Below are 26,044 nucleotides of genomic sequence, written 5' to 3' on the forward strand. Positions count from 1 at the left end.
CCTTCTTTGCTTAACAGCTTTCTACTACTCCAAGATCCATCCTAATTGTCTTTACTTCTTTAGAGCCTTCCCCAACTTCTGCAGGAAGAACTATTTCTTTCCTTGTGCTATTACTGATTCATACAGGCTTTACTAATCACTTATACTCTAAGGAAACTACTTCTAGGCTACTCTGTTTCTTCTCCCGGAATGTGAGCTCTTTGAGGGCAAGCATTGTCATTTACTTATCTGTATTTCCAGCATTTCATACACTCTCTGATGGAGAACACATTACACACTAAAAACATAATACTGTCTCAAGTCAGCTCTCTGGCTTCTTTGTCATTCATTGGTCACACACTTATAGGTGTGTGACCTAGACCAGTTATTTAACTTTCAAAATCTCAGTTTTATTTTCTGTGCAAAGGAGATAATAAAAGTATCTACCTAATACACAGGATTAGAAAAATGAGATAATCTACACAGGAAGCACTTAATCAATATTAACTGCTATTATTATCATTATTTTCATTTCTGATGCTGTATTTTATGTCTAGAAATTCCATTTAGATTTTTCTAATATCTTCCATTTATCTCCTAATCATATTCATATTTTCCTTTACATACTTGAGCACATCTATATGACTTAAAATAACTGTCTAAAGGTCCTTGCTAGCTAATTCCCCCATCTCTGTCTTTTCTGAGTCTGTGTTTCTATTGATTTATTTTTCTCCTGGTTATGGGTCATATCTTCCTGCTTCCTGTAATTTCTAGTTGGATGCCAGACTTTGTGAATTTTATGTTGTTGAGTGCTGGATTTTGTTGAATTCCTTTAAAGAGTATTGAATTTTGTTCTGGTAAATGCAGTTACTTGCAGATCAGTTTAATGCTTAAGCTACTGAGGACTCTATCCAATGCCCAGTGTATTTTGAGGTTTCTCTCAAAATAGAAGAAACTAGCCTTGTGAGTACTCCAGGAATTGTCTGGCCTACTGTTTTCTAGTGGTTCTTTTTCCAACCCACACATGTGCAGAGTTTGTAGTCAAAGACTCAAATACCTCCTTGCAGCTCTCTGGAGCTAAGTGAGCAATGCCCTTCTCTCTGGTACTTGGCCTTGTAAATACTGGCCACCTTGGCCTCCCTAAACCCCAGCCTCTGCCTCTTCAACTCAGTAAGACCACTAAGCTCTTTGATGATCTCCCTGTACTGTCACTTGGTAACTGCCTCTCAGGGACCATAGTTCCACACTGACTGTTGGTCCAATGTCTGAAACAGTTGTTTCAGATACTTTGTCTGATTTTCTAGTTGTTTATAGCAGGAGGACAATTCCCTTAGTATCATTATTTTATTAAATGAAATATATATATTCACTGGTAAAAGCACAAAGCTCAAAACTAAATTCTCATAAACTGAAAATAAACTGTGGACAAAAGCTCTTTTGAGCCAATATCCCTAAACAGAAGTAGAGATTTACTTCAAGGGAATTTCAATCTTTGCCAACTTGGAAAATTTAGACTAACATTTCTGTATTGAAAAAAATACCAAAGTGAGAAGTTGAATTTTAAAGGCTTATTACATTTGAGTAGATCTTTTTGCTTCCAAGAGTCTAAAGTTGTCTAGATAGCAAGAGACTCACTGCAGTTTTCATGAGGTTATTTGAAATTCAGACACAGGGAAATTAGCATCATTCAATACTCAGTCATGCAGGAATGACATCGTATCTCTGTACTTGCTAAAAACTGGGATAAAAGATTTCTTGCCAGAAGGGATCAAGGTCCTTAGTTTTCTACAGGTGGCTTCACTTTTAGATATGTTACGCTGGAACCCAGCTCATCTTTTGCCTCCTCCCAGAAGAGTCAGTTTCCTCTTGATAATGCTACAATATGTACATGATGTTCTAAGGAAGTTATCTGCAGGAGAACAATATAATAGCAGGTCCACTGAGTAGGTGTCTGGTACTTGGCATTCTAATTGAAAAAATGGGACTTAATAAATACTTTCCTTTGGAATCTTGCCTCTGAGTGTTTTTGCTCATTCTGGATTAAAATTGGAGACTGACACATTCTGGGACTGAAGTTTCCTGGAGGAAACTGAGAATATATTAAAACTATTTAACCAAAGATCTTAGGATCACCTAGACGCAAATGTTGCATTTGGTATTTAAGAAATCAGAGACTGTCTGATTAAGAAGCATGACAATAAATATCCAGCATAAAATCTAGGTCCTACTGGTGGCACAGGAGAAATAGGGAGAACTTGGAGCTGCTTCCTCTCAGCAGCTGGATGAATCATTGGCAGCTGCTATAAGAAAGATAAAGAAAACCACATCTGCTTAGAGTCCACCACTATATGGATCCCTTGTGATAATAAATAAATTACTGAAGAGGCCCCACTTGTAAGTCATGAAAAGAATTAAGGATATCTGAAGATTATTTTCCATAGTTATCTCCATGTGCTATTTCACAGAAACCAGCTCTAGCTATATGCACCATTCTTTGATATAATGAGTATTTAATATATATTTGCTGACTGGTTAAGGGACAGAGAAAGGATTAGGAAAGACAGGTTCTGATGAAATAGTACAAAATTCATCTGTACACTCACAGCTCCCAGTTTTGTTTATGTGGAGACCAACAAGATAGTTTTTCTGAGCTAGTTCGCTTAAAATTGAGTTCACACTGATTTTCAACTACTAGTCATATATTTTGTAAAGAAGATGATGCTATTCTCAATACGCTTGCACAATAGTGTAATTGAGATGGATGATCTCTAGAGTTACTTGTCAGTAGTAGAAAGAGCATATTAGTAAATCTGGGTTCTATTTCCAAATTTGCTACTGTGCAATCCTTCTGCAAGTTACACAATTTTGTTATTTATAAAATGGGCACAGGGCTTCCCTGGTGGCGCAGTGGTTGAGAATCTGCCTGCTAATGCAGGGGACACGGGTTCGAGCCCTGGTCTGGGAGGATTCCACATGCCGTGGAGCAACTAGGCCTGTGAGCCACACTACTGAGCCTGCGCGTCTGGAGCCTGTGCTCCACAACAAGAGAGGCTGCGACAGTAAGAGGCCCGCGCACCGCAATGAAGAGTGGCCCCCGCTTGCCACAACTAGAGAAAGCCCTCGCACAGAAACGAAGACCCAACACAGCAAAAATAAATTAATTAATTAATAACCTCCTACCCCCAACATCTTCTTAAAATAAATAAATAAATAAATAAATAAAATAAAATAAAATGGGCACAATAATATCTACCATACCTATTTCTTAGGATAGCGAAATGATCTAATCAGAAACTAGGTAGAAGGAGTTTTAGCAAAAAAGTTTCAGTAGCTATATATAAAGTAGCAGTAGCATCAGTTAGAGCAGGGTAGGGGATCCTGCAAATTCAATGAAAGCAGGGAGCATACCTATTTTCTTACTATAACCCCAGCACCAGGTACATGGTAAGTCTACCAGATATATTTGTTGAATGAATGAGGAAATAGTTTAGGCCTTCCTCTACTTTAAGTCAGGTTTACTATAGAAACTGTCAAAGATATTCGATACTTATTTGGAAAAACATAATATGAAGATGGGAATAAGAACAGGCCTTTGAAAACAGACGTGAACAAAAGTTTTGATGTAGAGACTCTATATCTGAAAATTTTGGAGCAATTTAATCTATTTTAATATCCTGAATGTAAGAATTTAGTGCCATTTTTTTAAAAGAAGCTCTCAGTAAGGGTCTTTCACCCTTCATATCACCAAAATAAAGTCTCAGTAAACACATTTTTGATCAGTGTATTTTTTAATATTTTCCTTGGGTTATAATCATAAGATGCTGAACCAACAATATGCAAATTGATCCTAAGTTTCATTTGTTTTAAAATGGGAATTATATTATCTACCACAGAGAGACGTTGTGAAGATTAAATGAATTACTGCACATAGATCTCAGAGTTACACTTGGATCTTAATAAGTGCTTCAGTGACGGTGATGGTGATGGTGATAATAATATTGATGGCAGTATCTCTGACACAAGACAGATAGCTCCTTAAAAGGTGTTCCTAGAGCCTTGAAGAGTATGCACTAAAACAGTATTTATACTGAGCAAAAGAAAGAAGTTTGGAGGGAATAAAGGAAGGCAAGAAGAAAATTTGGGAAGACTTACCGCCATTTTTGCCTACAGTTCGGAAGCATCTCCAGAAGGCCCGTAAGAATGATGCCCTATTGTGAGGGGTGGCTTGGATGAAGCTGAATTCCCGAAAAAGAATGTGAGTTCCCTGACATACACTGTTAAAACTGCAAAGAGAAAAATCAAGGAATTATCATTAGATGGAGAGTTACAGAAGGCTGGAATTAGAATGAAAAGTCAAGAATATATAGAACAACTGCCCAAAAGGAGAAAAATCTTTTTTTCTCCAAAAAAACTCTGAACTATAGATTAGACCAAGTCCTTCTATGAGGAATTCTCTTCACATAACTATATCTCTTTGAAAACTCTTGGAGTTCAATTCCTCTGAGTGCTTCCCACCTCCTACACACACACACAAACACACACACACACTGAGGAAGTTTTAATCAGTCATTAGAGCATCTCATATAGTGGGAAATCTTTGTCTTTAGCTGGATGACACTGGCACTCATATCTTTTTGGAGAATACTTCTCCCTCTACCCCACCTGAAATTTATGTTTCCTTAAAGATATTCTTTTTGTATTCTCTCTGACCTATATCAGCTGTCTTAAGAACAACATGGCTTATGGGAACATAACTGGATTGTCTGTTCCAGTTTGGGGGTGGTGGCGTATACCTCCTCTCTGACAATAACGTTAGAGGAAAATCCATGTGCCAAAGGATATAAAAGGTTCCAGACAGACACTAAAGGCAAATAAGAAAAACAAGGGTAGAAAGCGGCCCCTGAATGAGAGTATGAAGTAAAGCCCTAGGGCCCAAGTGAGTCATTGTTTAAGCTGGGCTGGGGAAGGGGAAAAAATATACTCCATTGCCTTTGGGTTCTTCTGCCAAAGAAATAAAGTCTGTAGAGCCTGATGTAATCTAAAAATGGAAAATCCACCAAAGCACAGGCAATTATCCAGTAATCATCACTACCAAAGGCAGACTTCTGGTTCCAGAAAACTCCTAAAGTCCCTGACAAGTAAATCATGAGTGGAAAATATGTTAATCTTTGTAGAGAAGCAGACATTAAACTGAAGATGGCAAGCAACAGAGGCATAGTGGTAATCCCAAATGTCACTTTTCATTTGTTTAGCATTTAAAGGGGGAAAAAATTCTGAATCTCTGAATTGAACAGGAAAAAATTTCAGGAGCCATCTAATCCATTTTCCTTTTCCCTGACCAAGTTCAGAGGGAAGTGTTTAACCTGCCTTCAACATAGAGTATATTATCACTTAGGATACAATTAGCCTCCTTCTGTCAATATTAACAACACTGCATGAAAAAGCGAATTACATACCCTTCTTCCCCCATGGAAAACTAGCATACAAATCTAAGATACTATGAGAAAGTATGAGGCAAAGAGTTAGAAGAAAGATTTTTAAAAAGCAACGAAAGTGTTAACCTAATTACGCAGTTTGCAGTGCTGTTGTGTTGAGTAAAGGAAAATGAAAAATAAAGCAAATGAGCTGTTACAGGTAAATGGAGCAGGCCACATTTCTAGCAAATGAAGTCTAGCAAATGATAACATTCTAGCCTAAATTTATGAAGCTACCCAGTAAAGAATTAGTCCCAAAGTGTGCTACACAACCCCCAGAGTAAAAATGCTGGTGTCTAGGTCACGGTCTAGGCTGTAAAGGAACTAATACTAGTGAAATTATATCCTTAGTGTAGCTTTTAAAAAATATCTTCTTTTAAGCTAGGGAGTAATTTATTCATTGAAGAATCTAGCTGAGCCTCATTGTATAGATGAATAGAATATACATAAGAATTTATAAAATAGGAATTTTATACAACAAACTGATAGGGCAAAGTCTTACAATACTGAAAATAAAAAGACATAATTGTATTTACACTACTGCCTTTAGATAATTCATACCAATAAAATTCATATTTAATTAAAAATAATTAGAAATGTTTGGTTAGTATGGAGATAATCAGATGATCAGTTGATCATGTAGCTGATCAGTATGGAGATCAGAATCACTATCTAAAGAGTTAATAGACAATCTTAGTATAACCAGGGAAATTCTTTTAGATAAGATGGCTGTAAAGAAAAAGCAGACAATGCGCTTGCTCAAAGCTTTACTGTTTCTCTTCAACCTGAAATCTCTTTTTCCTACCTCCATCTCTTAAAATTCTATCCATGTCAAATACCATGTTTTGCATGAAATCTTTTCCTGATTCCTCCCACCACAGCCCATTCCCATCATATCTCACTTATAACTCTCTAATGGTACTCACAATTTTGCTGCCTTGTTTTAAAGTTACTGGATGTATTTCCTCTATTAGATTCTATACAGTAATCAATTAGGCTGCACTCATCTTTGTCTCCATTGCATTACCTAACACATAGTAGATACTGCTCCATAAATGTCTGTGGTAGTTGATTTAGAAAGAAAAGAAAAAAACAGATGAATAACACCAGGCAGAAAGTATCAGGATTTATGTTTGTAACTAGCCATACTAGTGATACTGAAAGTCAAATTTCTACCACCTTTTTAAAAGTCCAGGACTTCGGTCTGATATTAGTATTGTAATACTGCAATACCAGCTTTTTTTTTTTTATTAGTATTTGCCTGGCATATCTTTTTCTATGCTTTTAATTTCAATCTTTTTGGGTAATTTTTAAAAGATACTTCTTGGGCTTCCCTGGTGGTGCAGTGGTTAAGAATCCACCTGTCAATGCAGGGGACACAGGTTCGAGCCCTGGTCTGGGAAGATCCCACATGCCGCGGAGCAGCTAAGCCCGTGTGCCACAACTACTGAGCCTGCGCTCTAGAGCCCATGAACCACTACTGAACCCGCATGCCACAACTACTGAAGCCCGCGTGCCTAGAGCCCATGCTCCACAAGAGAAGCCACTGAAATGAGAAGCCGGCACACCGCAACGAAGAGTGGCCCCCTCTCGCCGCAACTAGAGGAAGCCCATGTGCAGCAACGAAGACCCAACACAGCCAAAAATAAATAAATTAATTAATTAAAAAAAAAAAAGATACTTCTCTTGTGAGTGCTGCACAGCTGGATTTGGTTTTTTACCCAATCTTACATTATCTGTATTTTAGTAAGTTTTTTATATATTTGATTAATTTCTGCCATCTTTTGTCTTTTTATTTTTTTAATTAATTAATTTATTTATTTTTGGCTGCATTGGGTCTTTGTTGCTGCATGCGGACTTTCTCTAGTTGCGGTGAGCAGGGGCTACTCTTTGTTGTGGATGCTTCTCATCGCAGTGGCTTCTCTTGTTGCGGAACACAGGCTCTAGGTGCGCAGGCTTCAGTAGTTGTGGCTCGCAGGCTCAGTAGTTGTGGCTCGGGAGCTCTAGAGTGCAGGCTCAGTAGCTGTGGCGCATGGGCTTAGTTGCTCCACGGCATGTGGGATCTTTCCAGACCGGGGCTCGAACCCGTGTCCCCTGCATTGGCAGGCGGATTCTTAACCACTGTGCCACCAGGGAAGCCCACCAAGTGTGGTTTTAACATATGGGACATTTGGAATATGGTTCTGCTCATAGATATGCATCAGGTGAATCGACTGCAGGTCATCTTCTCTGTTGGCCAGGAAGATATAAGTGTAAGCAGTATAGAAAATAGAAAGCTGCCATGCTGCAGGTGGACACTCACAATCTTCTTCATCTTCTCATTCTCAGCACTGGCTAAATCAGAACTAGAATATCTGAGATCATTGGCTTCTAAAAAAAAATCTCCAATTTAGGAAGAAATCCAACAGGCACTAATCAATCTTCAGTCACTGTCTAGGGATAGGTGAACCAATTTGTGAGAACTGAGCTGCCCTTGTGGTGGATGAGATTGGTAATTTCTGCAACAGTAAAACAACTAAATCAGAAGCTTATCGGTTCACTCTAATGCCTTAGCATTGGCATTTCATACCAAGGTTTTTTTCGGCCTGACTGAGTAATCCTCAGTAGCAGAGCTAGTTTTCAGACCATGACATCAGTGAGATCATATTCTACTGCATTATGAAGTGAAAAACTCACGAGACAGCCTCAGGCCCTGAGAGCTACGAAAAGCTTCTGCAATGGGAAGCATAAGCAGCGCCGAGCTTTCTTTCCTTGGTTACTTCACCGAGTACTCTTCTGTCACCAAACCCCAGAAAGAATCTTCTTAAAGCAGCGGAAGAGAGCACTTGTCCCATCCTGGGCTGATGCCAAGGGGAAAGGAGAGTGTTTCCAGATAGGGTGATCACCAAGCAAATTCTCCCCAGAAGACTAAGCAAAGGACTTCGTTCTCATATGCTGCTTCTCTGAAAGTAAACTGCTCTCCTCTGGATCTTTATTCATAATTCAGTTAGGCCCCCTGCCAGAGTTAAAAAATGTTTCAAACTCCCCTTTCAAGCCTTCCAACTTCAAAACTGATTGCCGAACGCCTGGCATGCTATGGTAAACTCTCAACTGCGTATCAATTCCTTACCCACTTGTATCAGTAGAAAAGCAAGATGATTCATTAACATCTGTTTATCCCTTGAAGTTTTAAGTGTTAAGGAACATCTCTTTTATATTGCTCTTTACTCCATGCCAATAGAAACAGGCAAATACATGTACCTCAGGATGGGAAATCAATGCACAGAGAGAGCACTGGGAGAAAATTTCTGCATACATACTCTTTACAGCATGTTAGAAATTTAAATTACAAAAAGACAATGTAGCAATTTAGAAAATGATTTTCATATACTATAAAAAAAAAGGAAATAAAATTGTGTGTATATTATAATTTTAACTACAATAAAGTAGGTCTACAATAAGGAAAATGATTAAAAAAAATTTTAAAGAATTCTATTTACTCATTGAATTAGGATTGTTAGCTTCTAATTGATTTCTTTGTCTTCCATATATTCTACAATACTGTTATATGTTACATTTTTGTAAGAAAAATATTTTTTAACAACAGTTACCAAAAATCTCTAGTTTTTCTCATTCCTACAAGGCCTTTAAACACAGGTCTTGATAACAGAACTTCCAGGAGCTTGCCGAACTTCACTTGAAATCAAGAGTAATTGTGTTTCCATGATTTCTCTGGGGAAACATCTCCTAGCCTTACAGGAAAAATTTCTGGACAAAGAATGTTCCTCCTTAGAATGCTGTAGTATTTCTGTTATGTCTTACCTCCTGCTACATGTTACATCTCACATATTTTCTTATGTGGTCTCTAAACCTGTTATCTGTTATTTCTTTCTCTTCGGCTCTACCTTTCAACCTCTGTATCTCTTTTGTCAACAGGCTCATCCCACCGGTACTATTTTTTTCTGCTACTGTAGTTAAATTTAGTGCTGCAGGTAAGGCTCTCCTTAGTCATCCTCAGATACATCCTGCCGTTCCTTCCCTACAGTGTGATTACTCTCTACCTCCAGACCTCAAAACAGCTTTTGTCTGTTTTACTGCCAGATCACATATCACATTCTTATCTAATTTCTTGTCAGTTTTCTTCTTTAGCTTTTTCAGCTCAATACTAGTTTCCTTCCAGGTTTTTCCCACCCATTGCATATCTGAGCTTTGTACAACAGTAGATGACATTTTAAGGAACATTCTAGTTTCTGCCTACAGCTATAGCTTCTAGGATTTTTTGTATCATCCTTTTGTTCTCACTAGGATCCTCAATATGGTCCCATTAGCATCATTTGCAGATCTCATTGAAGACCCAACCCTATTTTTAGGGTCCCTTAAATGTTAAAAACCCTTTCCCTGCTACCCCCCCACCCCCATTCAGGAGCTGCAGGCATTACATTTATCAGCTCTCTCGGTTCAAAGCCAGCAAGTAATTCTCAAACCACCATCCCTTGTTCTCGTTCGAGATGATATGAATTAGGCTGAGAAAAAAAATGCTTCATACAAATGCTTTAGTCATAGGCCAAAGTCTTGGATTTGATTATAATTCAAAATGATAATAAAATTGAAGGGGTGTTGGGAACACACCAAACAGGGTTTACTCTGTTAGAGCCACACACATCAGTCTTGCAGCTGCTGATTCCATTCTCTTCTAGGTTATTATTTCATCTTATCATGTCTTGTGTTACACTATTACCATTATCTCCAGAGTTACCTTCTTTGTGTTGTTTTTTGTTTTATCTCCAAAGTTGGTCTCACTTTTTAGAAAATAAATGCAGTTTCTTTTGGTAGCCATGTATACTTATTTATTTAAAGCTACTGGTAAATCCATTTATATTTTTAAAATACTCATTTTCCTGACTTTAGGTGAAAGCTATTTTGTTTTCTCTTACCTTTCCAAGTTCAAGTCCATTCTTTTCAATCTTTTACATTAGTTAGGAACTCCTAAAATGAGAGAGCTCCAGGCATACATGATTAAAGTAGCCTTAATGATTCAGCAGTCTATGATGGAAAGAAGTCAGTTTCTTCCTGATACCTTTATAAAAATCTCTTCAAACTTTCTTATTAACTCATCAGATTTCAATGTCACTTTGATTTGTTTTCTTATTTCCAGCAGAGAATTTTATTTCTAAAGATATATGAGGGAAGCACATGCCGTGGAGCAACTAAGCCCGTGAGCCACAACTACTGAGCCTGCGCTCTAGAGCCCCCGAGCCACAACTACTGAAGCCCGTGCGCCTAAAGCCCATGCTCCGCAACAAGAGAAGCCACTACGATGAGAAGCCCACACACCACAACAAAGAGTAGCCCCGGCTCATTGCAACTAGGGAAAAGCCCGCACGCAGCAACAAAGACCCAATCTAGCCAAAAATAAATAAATAAATAAATTTATTTAAAAAAAAAAAAGATATATGAGGGAAGAACTCTAGATAGTAGGCAGGTTCTTACACAAAACTTTTGTAAACACTGAGAATCTAATGTGTTATTTGGTTAAAGACCTCAGAGAAAGAGGTGCCACAAAGTTCCTGAAGATCCTAGGATAGTTACTCCAGGAAATCTTAAAGAAAGAACATAAAAATTTAACAAGGGCCTCCCCGTTCCCCAAACACCTGTTTGTCAGGTGAAGTCTTGAATTCATTCACATAAAACTTTCTCTGTGACATAAAACTTCTTAATATTGGTTTATTTTAGAACATTACCACTCTCTAATTCTTTACTTGGTGCCATTAGACTTCTAAAAAACAAAGGACATTTTTCAATACTCTTTTGTGATTGATTGAAAATCACAAAGCAGCTATAGATGACAGAACCTAATGAAAATCTATACTGAAAACTCACTTTTCCTGCCAAACCTTTAAAGATTCACTTTAAGTAAGAAATATTTTTTTCTTTTTTCTTTTTTTTTTTTAAAAAGAGGGACACAAACAATAACTTGGACATAAACTTGTACCTTAGAAAGTAAGATATTGGTAGAATTACCATATAAACCAGCAATTTCACTTCCAGGTTTATTGTCAAAAGAAATGAAAGTAGGGACTCAGATATCTGTACACCCACGTTCATGGTAGTATTATCCACGATAGCCAAAAAGTGGAAGCAACCTAAGTGTCCATCGACAGGTGAATGAATAAACAAAATGTGATACATGCATACAATGAAATATTATTTAGCCTCAAAAAAGGAAGGAGATTCTGATACATGGTACAACATGGATGAACCTGGAGGACATTAAGCTAAATGAAATAAGCCAGTCACAAAAAGACAACTATTATATGATTCCACCTATATGTGGTATCCAGAGTAGTCAACTCATAGAGATAGAAAGTAGAATGGTGGTTATCAGGGCATAGGGGGAGGAGGAAATGGGGAGTTAGTGCTTAATGGGTACAGAGTCCCGGTTTGGGAAGATGAAAAAATTCTGAAGATGGATGGTGGTGACTGCTGCAAAACAATGTGAATGTACTTAATGTCACAGAAATGTAGACTTAAAAATGGTTAAAATGGTAAATTGTATGTTATGTATATTCTACCACAATAAAAATAAAGAAATGAAGATACTGGTTAAGATAATAGTAATAACACAAAAACCCAGTATGTATATTTATAGAATTGCCTGATGGAATGAGAAATTGGAAGTTATCACCATAACATTTTTTAGAGTGGGTCCGAAGTAAGAATGTCTACAGCTTTGATACTGAAAGTGTGGACCAACGACGGCAGCATCGGTGTCCCTTAGAAGCCTCTTAGAGATCAGAATCTAGGTCCCATCCCAGACCTAATAAACCCCATTCTGCATTTTAACAAGATTTCCAGGTGATTCATATGCACATTAAAGTTTGAGAAGCGCTAGTCTGGGGCAAATCTTACCACTTTTTAGCTGTGTGACTTTGGGCCAGGTACTTAACCACTTTGTGTCTCAATTATGTTTTATCTGTAAAATGGTGATAATAGGGATGCTTACTATATAAGGCTGCCAAAGATTAAATGTGATAATAATGCCTGTGGTATAATTCTTGGCACATTCAGGGACTATTAGCTATTATTATTACTTTGATGTACAGAAAATCTGTGAAAGTTGATTTCAGGGACTTTTCTAAAAATAGTAAATTTAGGAAGTCAATATTTTCCAGAGGATATGAATGGTGCCTGGCTTTTAAGAGATAATTGTGAAAAAGGATATATGGGAGGTAATAGTTTTGACAAAGTATTAAGGGGTGGAAATGACTTTCTTCAGAAGACCCAATATAGTAGAGAAAAGGTGTCAAATTCATTCACAGTGGGGGAATTTTTTTCTTGTTAAAGTATGTGAGGACCAGACAAACATTATTTACAAAATATAAATGGACTAGAAGTAGCTTTTGATGACAATGTCATATTTGAAAAATATTTTAGGGGCCTAATGGTATGTTTTTCACATGTCTGAAATCCCCGTGTGGGAGATAATCTTTCAGCTGAAATATCACAAATATATTTGACTTATGTGATAAAGGACCAATATTTGGCTAAGGAGCAAGCTGGAAGAGAGTGAAATAGTAACAAGGTGGGGAGACAAAAAGGACAGCTACATAGGCGTCCATGAACTTCTAGCACCTGGGCCACAATTCTCAGAAGATGTCATTGAGTTCCTAACCTAATTTCTCTAACTGGGGATCTTTCCTTGTCCCAGAAAAGACTTTTGAAGACAGAGAGGATTAAAAAAAATAATATTGTTAAGAAGCGAGGTTGCTGGGCTTGCACTTTACTAGCCGGAATCCCTTTATCTTTCCTGAGAGCCCCCCAGATCTCTTTTATTCTAGGTCAGTAATTTAACACTCTCAGCTCTCAATTCAAAGCCAGTAATGACCTTGCTGTGCTGAATTATTAGCTTAGGATATAGAAAGAGAGAGAGAGGGAAGGGGAAAAAAAAAAAAAAACCCTAAAAACAACAGAGGCCTTTTGATCAGAGCACCAAACTGCAGTTCGCTGTAACTCAAGCTGCCCATTCTTATATGGCAGGTATTAAGGACTCCCCCTGCCAGGCAGGACCCTATTAAAAGACAATAGCTGTTTGAAAAGGGTAAGCAAGTTGATATGGATATAATAGGCCACATATGGGGGCCCTTTTCTACTCTGAAATAAAGCTCCTTCTTAAGAGTTGTGAGCTGGGAAATCCAGTATTCAGTAAGGCAGGAGGAGGAGATATAATAGAAGAGAGTGGGTAGCCATGCAGAAATGCTTGAAGGTGCTTCAGGAAAAAGGGACGAGGGCTTTGGGGAGCCTGCAGAGATGAGCATCAATCACTGAGCATAGAGGCTTTCAGAACGGCCAGGTGCTCTTAGGTCCCCAAGAGGTTTTTAGGACCAGTGACGACAAAGATTTGGCTGGAACTAATATAGTGGTTAGCTTCTCTAATGGGTTAACAACAACAACAAAAACCCAAGCAGCAAACTAGTAAGCTCTTGCCAGGAATGATGCAGCTGGCAATAAGTAATCCTTTTTGCCTTGTTTTAAACAACCTAACATGCAAACATCCTAAACTCCTGATGAGTACCATCTAGTGCCACTAAATGTTCTTGTTATCTCTAGGATGATATTTTTAAAAAAAAAAGAAAGAAAGAAAGAAAGAAAGAAAAAAGCCCTGCAGAACAGAGACAGTGAACTCCAAAGAAATTGCCTCTTGCCTACAAACTACACACTTTCTCTGATGCAGAGAGGTAACCGCGGGACCTGGGACTTCTCACTTTATTAGCTAACCGATACTTGCTTATCTATCACCAAAACACTATGCCCATTAAAGGATGATGCTTTTCGAGGATCTTAAATCCACAACAGAATTTCCCAACCACTGTTTTAGCTATCTCTTAAGTTCTTGTATGTTACAAAACAAGGAAGGATTTAAGAGTGATTCAAGTGAAGGATTTAAGTGAATTAACAATTCAAAACAATTCAATTGTTTGAATTGAATTCAAACAATTCAAGTCGTTTATGACTAAATTCTGAATCCCTAAATTCCTAAGCAAAAATATCAGAAAGGTATTTTTCTTTCATCCACCACCCTTTGCTAATTGCCAAATGAACAGCTCTCCAATTCCCAACCACTGTAATTAATGGGCTAGCTTGATGGAATTTACAACCAAAGAAAAAACAAAAGGGATCTCTTAACACTTGCTTGTTCCACTGAGCGGTCAACAGGGCACAAAACTGATCTTTAGCAAATTAAAGGGTTTTGCTGATTAAAGAGAAAATCTGGATTCCTAAGAAAAAAATTCTGTCTTACCACCAGGCTTAAAACTCCAAAATAAACATACGATTTTTACAAAAAGTTATTACAGATAATTGTTTCCATAAAATATCACAATTCTAAACTACTTTCCATTATGTAGACCCATCTCAGATAGGGTCATCATGTAAGAAAGGAGGGACGAGCAAGGGAGAGCAATGAAAAGAGTAATGGGGAACATCAAACACCACGCTCATTCCCTAATTCATGCCTTAGCATATGGTGACCGTATTTTCGGAAGTTCAAATTGGGACCTAGTCTAAAAAAGTTTTTATTTGGTGTGTGGGCCACTTCCAGGTGTGCGAAACAGCCTATAGATTTTTTATATATAGATATAGGTATAATGATTATGTTTAAATGCCATGCTAATTGATAAATATTAAATGTCATATCATTTGATAAATCTTAAAAGATATACAGCCTATATAATCTGAAAAATAATATTCATTATACAGAACAGCATGAATAGTATGATACCATTGATATAAAACTACATGGGTGCATATGCAAGTAGACAAGATGTTTGAAAGAACAGAGAAAACGAAGGCAAGAAAAAAAATTGAAGAAAATTTCTCAGAACTGAAAGACATGAGTTCCCAGAACAAAAGGATCCTTAAAAGCCCAGCACAATGAATGAATATAGATGCGCACCAAGGCACATCATTGTAAAAAATTAGACTCCACCATTTTTTTCTTTAAATGAACAAGCCAGTTTCTTTTTGTTTGTTTTTCTGTTTTTTTTACTTATTTTTTGCCCGTGTTGGGTTTTCGTTGCTGCTCGCAGGCCTTCTCTAGTTGTGGCTAGTGGGGACTACTCTTCATTGTAGGGCATGGGCTTCTCACTGCAGTGGCTTCTCTTGTTGAGGAGCACAGGCTCTAGGTGTGTGGGCTTCAGTAGTTGCAGCATGCAGGCTCAGTAGTTGTGGCATGCAGGCCCTAGAGCACGCAGGCTTCAGTAGTTGTGGCATGTGGGCTCTAGGGCACACGGGCTTCAGTAGTTGTGGCACGCGGGCTCAGTAGTTGTGGCTCGTGGGCTCTAGAGCGCAGGCTCAGTAGTTGTGGTGCATGGGCTTAGTTGCTCCGCGGCATGTGGGATCTTCCCGGACCAGGGATCGAACCCTTGTTCCCCTACATCGGCAGGCAGATTCTTAACAACTGCACCACCAGGGAAGTCCTAGACTCCACCTTTTATTGGGGGTGTGGCAAGATCACTTTGTAGAAGAACATGTAGGATAGGATACATTGGTGCAGCTATCTTTGGAAAATATAATCTGCCACAGTTTCCCTCCCAAATTTACATTCCTCCCCAATGCAAAATACACCCTGCTCTCCTAAACCCCTAAAGTCTAACTCCATTTCAGCATCAACCCAAACTCCAGGATCTTGTCATATAAATCAAAACCAGGTGCAGATGAAGTTCCTCAAGTACAACTTTTGGGGTACAGCTCCACAGTCTGATTACTCATCTAAACAACTATAAACTGAGGAGATAAGTTATACGCTCCCATATGTACAATGATGATACAGGCATAGGATAAACACAATAGACTTCCATTCAAAAAGAGGGAGAATAGGAGGCAATATGTAGCCACTGGTCCATTGCAATTCTGAAATCCACACAGGCACATGTCTTATTTCCTTGATTTGGGCCCAATCCCTCTTCCTGGTAATGACTTTCCATGACCTTTGACTCTATACTCTGAGCTTTTGGTTCCATCTTCTGAATCATACTTTCATTTCCACGAAACATTGCTTCAGTTTGTAGTGGAGGGGCTTTCTTGGCTTCCTGCCCATAGAAGTCTAGGGGTCCTAAGGTAACTTTTTGTTTTGTATTTATCTCTATCCTCTTTAGTCCAAACTGGTGGTACTTCCCCCAATACAATTTTCTTAAAAACATGGGTTTTTCTTCATCAGACAAAAGCTGTACACCCAAGTCTCCCTGAGACAGGCCCTATTTGGGTTTTCTTAGGCTGCAATGAGACAACACCCTTAGGATCTTTAGGTCTTTTGTCTATCTGAAAGAGTCTAAGAGGCTCCACCTTGAAATCTTTCTGAGGTTTTAACAAACGTACGTCCTTACTCTAAGACCACATTTTTCTGACAGCACTCTGTATTCGATCTTTGCCTTGAGGCACTTTCTTACTTTGAGTATTTTTTGCTGGTTAGAAAGACTGTCCCAAGCTCTCTATATTTCCTCTAAATCCTACCTGAAAACCAAATAGTTCATTTACATTTCCTATTTTTTCACATTACCAAAGGTAACAAACAGTATTGACAAACTTCCTGTCACTGTATAACCAGGGGTCCTCTTACCTCCAGCTTCCAATAACATTTTCCTCACTCTTTATTAAGGCTTCATTGATAGCCTCCTTGAGGCCCATCAGACTTCCACTAACAGTCTCCTCAAGGTCTTTCTGATTTCTGCCTGCTGCCTGGTCTCAAAGCCAATGATGCACGTTTTAGGTTTTTGTTACTACAGCAACTCACTCCCAGGAACAAATTTTGTTCGGACCTCTACTGCTGCATAACAAACCACACCAAACTTGCTGGCATAAAAAATAAAAATTTTACTATGCTTGTGCATTCAGTAGGTTCAGGAATTATACAGAGTGCAGCAGAGACGCCCTGTCTTTACTCCATGATGTCTGGGACCTAAATTGGAAAGGCTTGAATGGCTGGGGTCGATACAAAGGGTTGGGGATAGAATCATCAGGAGGCTTCTTCACTCACATGTTGGGTGCCAGGACTGGGATGACTTGAAGACCAGGCTTGTGGCTGGGCTTCTTACACATGGCAGCTGGTTAGTAAGAGGGGTCCTGAGAGGGAGTTTCTGAAAACCGAGGTCCCAGAAACAGAATCCACGTGGCCTTTTGTGACCTAGCCTTGGGAAGTCACAAAGTGTTACTTTATTATATTCATATTCAAGGGGAGGGCACATAGATCCCACTTCTCTACGGCAGGAATATCAAAGAATGTGGGGTCCTTTTTTAAAACTACTACACCAGAAACAAGGAAGAAGGAAGACAGGGAATCTGAAGGGTAATGGTGAAATCCAGAGGTCCCTGATAACTGCTATATAGCATACAGAGAGATAAAATAATAAAGATAAAGCAAACCAGAAGATTCTGGAGGAGACTTCTTTAAGGAGATAAAACAGAGAGAATAAATACAAATATTAATGTACTTGCTTCTGTCAGAGTCCTGGCAGTTAACAGATAATGCATTTAAAAAGGATAGCTGAGGAAAGTTTTTTAGAAAAAATATTTACAAAGGTATGGACAGGGCTAAGGGAAAGTGGATTACCTAAGGGCCAGCAACAGTTAGGATCTGTTTTTTACCCCTAGGCCTGAAGAGACAAGCAGAGGGAATGCCTTCTTGAATCCAGAAAGAGTAGGGACCATTCGACTTGAGCTGTGACCTTCAGTAGAGGAACAGAGCCAATGCAGCCCACAGCAAACTGGTAGAAAGAGAAACAAGTGAATAGATATCCCAATCTCACTCTCTCTCCTCCTGCCCTTCAGCCTCCTGCCAGTACCTCCCACTGGCTTTAGCCCAAATGGAAGCCACAGGGCAAGGGAGCCTATGGATTAAAATCCATACAGATCAGCCCTCCAGAGCAGAGAAATGTAGAGAGTGGATCTGGAGGGGCAAGTGGAAAATAAATAGCACAGTACTAAAGGGAAATTTACTCAAGTGGGTAGAATTTGGTTCACTTGGTGATAAGTCTACAGGAAATTAACCAAACAAGAAAAAAGAGGGAGCGGGGTAATCATAGGGGCGAGAAGATTGCACAACATAGTTCAGGGGTTGACACTGTTTGTATAGTTATAAAATATAAACACTGAATAATGATACAACAAAAACCTTGATATGAGTATACTGGGAGTTGTGGCGGGTGAGCAAAGGCACACATGTGCAGTAAAGGGTGTTAAAGGGCATTAGGGTTATATCTTACACAGCGGGAAGTCAATAGATAGCACCTGGATTTGAAAAAATCAAGAAGTAGCAACATAAGCTAGTCATTTAGAGGTCTAGAAATAAATGCCAAATAAATCACTCTGAGTTGAAAGTGATTATCTCTGAGGAAAGGGAAACTAAATTGAGAGAGTTGGAAGAATGCTTTTTTTTTTTTTACAATTCTTATAGAACTATTTCACTCTTTAAACTGTATGCATGTATAACTCTGATTTTAATAAATAAATAAATTAGGAAAAGAATACTCAGCTTAGAAGGCTACCTGTTCTGTGACACCTTCCCTGACTCTTCAAGTTTAATTAAGATATCTGTCCTCTGGACAGTCTTATTCTTAGCACCTTAAACCTCTAGTTAGCTCAAATCACAAGTAATTTAATCACTGGCTTATTTGACCGTGAGTACCCTCAAGGTAGGGACCATGCCTTATTAGTCATTGTTTCTCCAGCACCTGTCATAAACCAAGGCATAACAGGTATGTAAGAAATAATTCCTGAATTGAATGATCTCAGTCAATGGCACCAACACCCTACCAGTCACATAGGATAGAAAACTGTCTTTCTAACCCCTCACTGAAATATCTTCCTGAGCTCTATTACCTCACTGCAATAGGCTGAATATTTGTGTCCCCTTCAAAATTCATATGTTGAAACCTAATCCCCAATGTGATTGTATTTGGAGATGGGGCCTTTGGGAGGTAGGTCACGAGGGTGGAGCTCTCATGAATGGGATTTGTGCCCTTTTTATAAGAGGCTCAGGGGAGCTTCCTCACCGCTTCCACCATGGGAGTATACAGCAAACAGATGGTCATCTATGAACCAGGATGCAGGGCTCAGCCGACATGGAATCTGTCAGCCTTGACCTTGCACTTCAAGCCTCCAGAACCGCAAGGAATAAATTTCTGTTGTTTATAAGCCACATAGTCTATGACAGTTTGTTATAGCAGCTCGAACAGACTAACCCGCTGACCACAGACCTTCTATCATTCTCTAAATACACCAAACCTCTGTGCCCTTGCTCATGCTGTTGCCTTGGCTAGAGATGCACTCCTTGCTCAGCTCCCATTCTCCATTATTCATCTTCTAAGGACCATTTGAAGCTCAAAATTCATAGTCAGAATGAATCTCTTCTTCCACTTATCCCAAAACATGAAATTCTACTTGGTACTTATTTAATAGCATCTTAATAATTATGCTTACTTCTGAATTTTCTCCTTGAGTTCATAAGCTCCTCGAGTTCAACTGGCTTATTCATCTTATATCCTTCAATAGCATGGTGCCTAGCATATAATGGGTCCACAAACATTGTAGAATAATAGCATTTTTCTGGTATGTAAACTGCCATTATTTCTGCTTCGCGTAAGAATGACAGTGAATTCCTTGAGGACCATGTCTGACACAGTGACTGGCATTTAGTAGAGCTTAATAAATAGTTACTGAATTTTAAAAATTAAAAGAAGACCAAAGGCTTCCCTGGTGGCACAGTGGTTAAGAATCCGCCTGCCAATGCAGGGGACGTGGGTTCGAGCCCTGGTCCGGGAAGATCCCACATGCCGCGGAGCAACTAAGCCCTTGTGCCACCACTACTGAGCCTGCACTCTAGAGCCCACGAGCCACAACTACTGAGCCCACGTGCCACAACTACTGAAGCCCATGTGCCTAGAACCCGTGTTCTGCAACAAGCGAAGCCACTGCAATGAGAAGCCCTCGCACCACAACGAAAAGTAGCTCCCACTCGCCACAATTAGAGAAAGCCCATGCACAGCAACGAAGACCCAACACAGCCAAAAATAAATTAAAAAAAAAAGACCAAGCAGTGAGTTTACTTCTCAGCCTTTATAAGGTATTTTTACTTTGCCTTTCTTCTTATCTCAATATAATTGAGGCTTCCACAGACTGACCCTATCCTAATTATATATTTCCTGTTTGTTGCTTTTCAACGTGTACTGGTCCTCCACAAGTCAAGTTAGACTCCTTTATGACCCCTCGCAGTGTATGATATTTTCTACTTCTGCTAATATAATTATATTCCACTAGAATGAAAGTTCCAAATACTTCCTCTTACAATAAAGGTAGACTAAGTAATTTAGACCAATCCTCCTGGCTGAGAAAAACTGGATGAACTATTAAAAGCATCTATCTGAAGTCATCAGAGAGCCACCAAGTCAAATGAAGAACGACAAGGCCACGTATAAGAGGAGAATAAAATCCAAAGAGGTAAGCCCAGTGTTTGGTGCCACTCTTCCCAGTGGGCAGGAATTCTAAACAGAAGGGTCCATGGATTGAATTCAAGGAATCTACAAACTTGAATAGGAAAAAAATTACATCTTTATTTTTTAGTAACCTTTAACTGGAATTTAGTATTTCCTTCAACTATGAATGTAAATATAGTAGAAATAGCAGTTCCTGTGATTTTTTCAACAATAGAAATCTCAGATATTTTCATATCATATTAAAGTTGTTCCAGATATCTCACAATATCATTTATAGTCATCACCACTTCAAAAATAAGGTAATATTATACCCATTAGTAGTTCCAAGGGCCTCTACTAGTCATGAAAGAGGCAGCTGATAGACCGAGCAGGTAATAGTTTTGAATTGATGTTAAGTTCTTGAGTTTTCAAATGATTTTTAAGATTTGGCAGCCAAAAAACTGGAGTTCAGGACCCACCAAGGCTGGGGAGAGGGACCCTGGTAAATCCTTCAGGCTCTGGTTGGCACCATGAAAAGCTATACCTGGAAATATTGATAGATCAGCCCTCCCTGATACTTAAGCCCAGCTTCAAATGATTTCAACCCCTGATTGAACTGAGGTAATCCAGGATTGTGAGTGCTCAAGCCATCTGCCAAAAGCAAATGTAAATCCTCTCTGAAGAAAGATAACATCATTCTAGGCCTCATATTATCTCTATAGTTTTTCATATATTGATACAATATACAACACTCAACTAAAGGGGGGAAAAGTATACTACAAGATAAGACAATGGAGTAAAAAACCAAGAGACAGAGTAGATAATAGACAAAGACCCACAAAGAATCCAAATAATGAATGAAGGACTGTTTATAACCATGCTTTACTATGGTCAAGCAAATGAAAGATAAGATCTAGTAAAGAAACCATTAAAAAAGAAATGAATGGCAATTCTTTTTAAAAAAACTTTATTGAAGTATAGTTGATTTACAATGTTGTGTTAATTTCTGCTATACAGCAAAGTGATTCAGTTATATATATATTTTCTTTTACATATTCTTTTCTGTTATGGTATCCTGTTAGCACAGGATATTGAATATAGTCCCCTGTGCTATACAGTAGGACTTTGTTGTTTATCCATCCTTTATATAATAGTTTGCATCTGTTAACCCCAAACTCCCAATCCTTCCCTCCAACTCCCCTCCCCCTTGGCAACCACAAATCTGTTCTCTATATCTGTGAGTCTGTTTCTGTTTCATAGATATGTTCATTTGTGTCATATTTTAGATTCCACATATAAGTGATATCATATGGTATTTGTCTTTCTCTGACTTACTTCACTTAGTATGATAATCTCTAGGTCCATCCATGTTGCTGCAAATGGCATTATTTCATTCTTTTTGATGGCTGACTATATTCCATTGTATATATGTACCACATCTTCCTTTTCTCCATTCATCTGTCGATGGACATTTAGGTTGTTTCCATGTCTTGGCTATTGTAAATAGTGTTGCTATGAACATAGGGGTGCATATACCTTTTCGAATTATAGTTTTGTCTGGATATATGCTCAGGAAAGGGACTGCTGAATCATATGGCAACTCTATTTTTAGTTTTTTGAGGAACCTCCATACTGCTTTTCATAGTGGCTACACCAATTTACATTCCCACCAACAGTGTAGGAGGGTTCTCTTTTCTCCAAACACCCTCCAGCATTTGTTATTTGTAGACTTTTTAATGATGGCTGAATGGCAATTCTAGAATTAAAAAAATATAATGATCATAAAAGGCTACATATTGTATGATTCCAACTATATGACATTCTGGAAAAGGAAAAACTGTGAAGACAGTAAAAATATCAGAAATTGGAATGGAAAAAAGGGATAAACAGGTAGAGAATTTTTAGAGCAATAAAAATACTCTGTATGATACTATAATGATGGATATATCATTACACATCTGTCCAAACCCAGAGAATGTACAATACCAAGAGTGAACCCTAAGGTAGACTATGGACTTTGGGGGATAATGATGTGTCAGTGTAGGTTCATCAATTGTAACAAGTGTACCACTCTGGTGGGATGTTGGTATGAGAGAAGCATGAATTTTTAGGGGGCAGAGGGTATATAAAAAATCTCTACCTTCCTCTGAAATTTGCTGTGAACCTAACTGCTCTAAAAATAAGTCTGTAAAAAACAAACAAGAAAAGCATATTTGAACTACTATTTTAAAATGAAGGTTTTCAGAATAAACTAGAGGAATAAACTATAGAAAGTAAGCTAATTAAAATCCTCTTTGCTGCTGGAAATAAAAATAAGAAAGAATGAAGATGCACTGTAGGGGAGGCAAGACTAAGAAAAGTATGAGAAATACTAGTAAACAAATCCTAAGGTTTCTTCAAACTAACTTTCAACCATTTACAGTTTCCCCAACTTGCAATTTCTTTTTTTTTTTTAAACATCTTCATTGGAGTATAATTGCTTTAAAATGGTGTATTAGTTTCTGCTTTATCACAAAGTGAATCAGCTATATGTATACATATATTCCCATATCCCCTCCCTCTTGCATCTCCCTCCCACCCTCCCTATCCCACCCCTCTAGGTGGTCACAAAGCACTGAGCTGATCTCCCTGTGCTATGCAGCTGCTTCCTACTAGCTATCTATTTTACATTTGGTAGTATACATAAATCCATGCCACTCTCTCACTTCGTCCCAGCTTACCCTTCCCCCTCCCCTTGTCCTCAAGTTCATTCTCTATGTCTGCATCTTTATTCCTGTCCTGCCCCTAGGTTCTTCACCATTTTTTTTTTTTTTTTTTAGATTCCATATATATGTGTTAGCATACAGTATTTGTTTTTCTGTTTCTGACTTACTCCACTCTGTATGACAGACTCTAGGTCCATCCACCTCACTACAAATAACTCAATTTCGTTTCTTTTTATGGCTGAGTAATATTCCATTGTATATATGTGCCACAACTTTTATCCATTCATCTGTCGATGGACACTTAGGTTGCTTCCATGTCCTGGCTATTGTAAACAGAGCTGCAATGAACATTGTGGTACATGACTCTTTTTGAATTATGGTTTTCTCAGGGTATATGCCCAGTAGTGGGATTGCTGGGTCGTCCAATTTGCAATTTCTTTCTTCTTTCCTTTGCATTTAAAAGACTGATTAAAAGTGCCACAGTAAGACACACACACACACACACACACACACACACACATACACACACACAAACAAAAACAAAATAATAATTGGAGTTAAGAACTCAGTAGATGGGTTTAACAGCAAATTAGACATAAATGAAAGGAGAATTAATGAACTGTAAAATAGAAAAAAATATTCACAATGAAGCATGAAAGACAAAATGATGAAAAAATGCAGAAAAGTGCATAAGAGTGGATACCACGAAAAAGTCTAATGTTTGTGTCATTAGAATCCCAGGAGTGAAGATAGTGCAACAGAAGTAATTTGAAAAGCTAAAAATTGAGAACTTTCCAAAATTGATAAAAGATGTAAGTTACGTGTTCAAGAAACACTGAGAACCCCAAATAGTTTATAAATATAAAGAAAAGCAAACCTAGGCACATCATAGAAAAACTACCAAAAACCAAAGACCAAATATCCAAAAGTAGCTAGAGATTATTGTAAAAGGAAAGATTATTTTCAAAGGTGTAAGAATAAGACTGATAGCTGACTTCTCAACAGAAACAGTGTAAACAAGAAGATAAAGGAATGGTATATGCAAAGTGCTAAAGGAAAATAATTGCCAACCTAGAATTTATATAAGAGAAAACAGGCCTTCAAAAATGGTGAAAATTCAAATGAGGTCTATAGATAGTTAATAGTTTTCAAGTAATAAGTCTCTGACTTTTGTAATTATACTATGGTTATAGAAGACGTTAACATTGATGGAAGCTGGGTGAAAGGGTTATAGGAACTCAATAATATTTTTGCAACTTTTTTGTAAGTCTAAAATAATTAAAAGAAAAAAAAGTAAAATAAAGATAGTTTGAATGATAGCTAACTTCAGAATGGAAGCTCCATGAAGGTTGAGATTTCTTGTCTGTTTTGTTCACTTCTATCCCCTAGTGTCTAGAAAACTACCAAAATGCACTCAGTAAATATTTTTGAATGAATGAACAGTAGCAGTACCTATCATTTATTCAACACGTAGTATATCTTAGGTAGAATGCCAAGCACTTTACATTCATTATCTCATTTAAACCTTCTATCAGTCATGTAACATGGAATTTTATTGTATTATATGAGTCTCCCTATTTTATAGGTGAGGCTAAGCAACCTGCCCAAGGTCACATACTATTAAGTTAGATGGCAGGCTCTCGAACATAGATCTGATTCCAAAGTCTGTGTTGTTAACCACTACGCTACAGTGCTTTCATGTCACATAAAAATACTTCTTTCTTTTTCATTTATCCCTATTCTACTCACCTTTCCAGGTTATATTAGTCAGTGTTATTCAGAGAAACAGAACCAATAGTATATATATAAATATATATAAGAGGAGATATAGCTTATCTAATTATGGAATTGACTCATGTGATTATAGAGGCCAAGAAGTCCCATGATCTGCCACTTGCAATCCTGAGAACAAAGAAAGTTGGTTAATTCAACCAAATCTGAAGGTCTAAGAGCCAGGGAAGCCAATAGTATAAGGCTCAGTCTGAGTCCAAAGACCCAAGAATCAGGGGGCCAATGGTGTTAAGTTCTAGTTCAGGTTTGGAGGCCTGAGAACCAGGAGTGCAGATGTGCAAGGGCAGAAGAAAATGGAAATCCCAGCTCAAGCAAAGAGAGCAAATTTACCCTTCTTTACCTTTTTGTTCTAATCAGGCCCTCAGTGGATTAGATGATGCCCATATGCATTGGTGAGGACAATCTTCTTTATTCAGTTTACTGATTCAAATGCTAATCTTTTCTGAAAACACCTTCATAGACACATCCAGAAATAATGTTTTACCAGCTACTGGGGCACCCCTTAGCTTGGTCAGGTTGACACATAAAATTAACCATCACAGAGGTCAAAACAAACTCCTCTATGATGTAACTACTGTAGTACCCATTATTTCACCTTACTCTCAGATCTCAGAGCACAATTTAATGCCACTATATAAGGTCTTGAATTGTT

At 38.1% G+C, this 26,044-nt stretch overlaps 1 protein-coding gene across 2 annotated transcripts in view; it reads right to left on the reverse strand.

Annotated features, from left to right (window-relative positions):
* Window positions 1-26,044, reverse strand: part of CSTPP1 (centriolar satellite-associated tubulin polyglutamylase complex regulator 1) — a 174,826-nt gene that overhangs the window by 100,977 nt on the left and 47,805 nt on the right. The window contains exon 3 of one of the 2 annotated variants that reach the window (XM_027114807.1): window positions 4,132-4,262. The exons of the other annotated variant lie outside the window; for it this stretch is intronic. Coding sequence (XP_026970608.1) covers window positions 4,132-4,262 — 131 coding nt within the window. The remainder of the gene's footprint in view (window positions 1-4,131; window positions 4,263-26,044) is intronic. 2 annotated transcript variants of the gene reach the window in all.

The sequence above is a fragment of the Aethalodelphis obliquidens genome, unplaced genomic scaffold (genome assembly GCF_003676395.1).
Source record: "Aethalodelphis obliquidens isolate GAN/ISIS:26980383/991018 unplaced genomic scaffold, ASM367639v1 scaffold14, whole genome shotgun sequence".
NCBI classification, from domain to species: domain Eukaryota; kingdom Metazoa; phylum Chordata; class Mammalia; order Artiodactyla; family Delphinidae; genus Aethalodelphis; species Aethalodelphis obliquidens.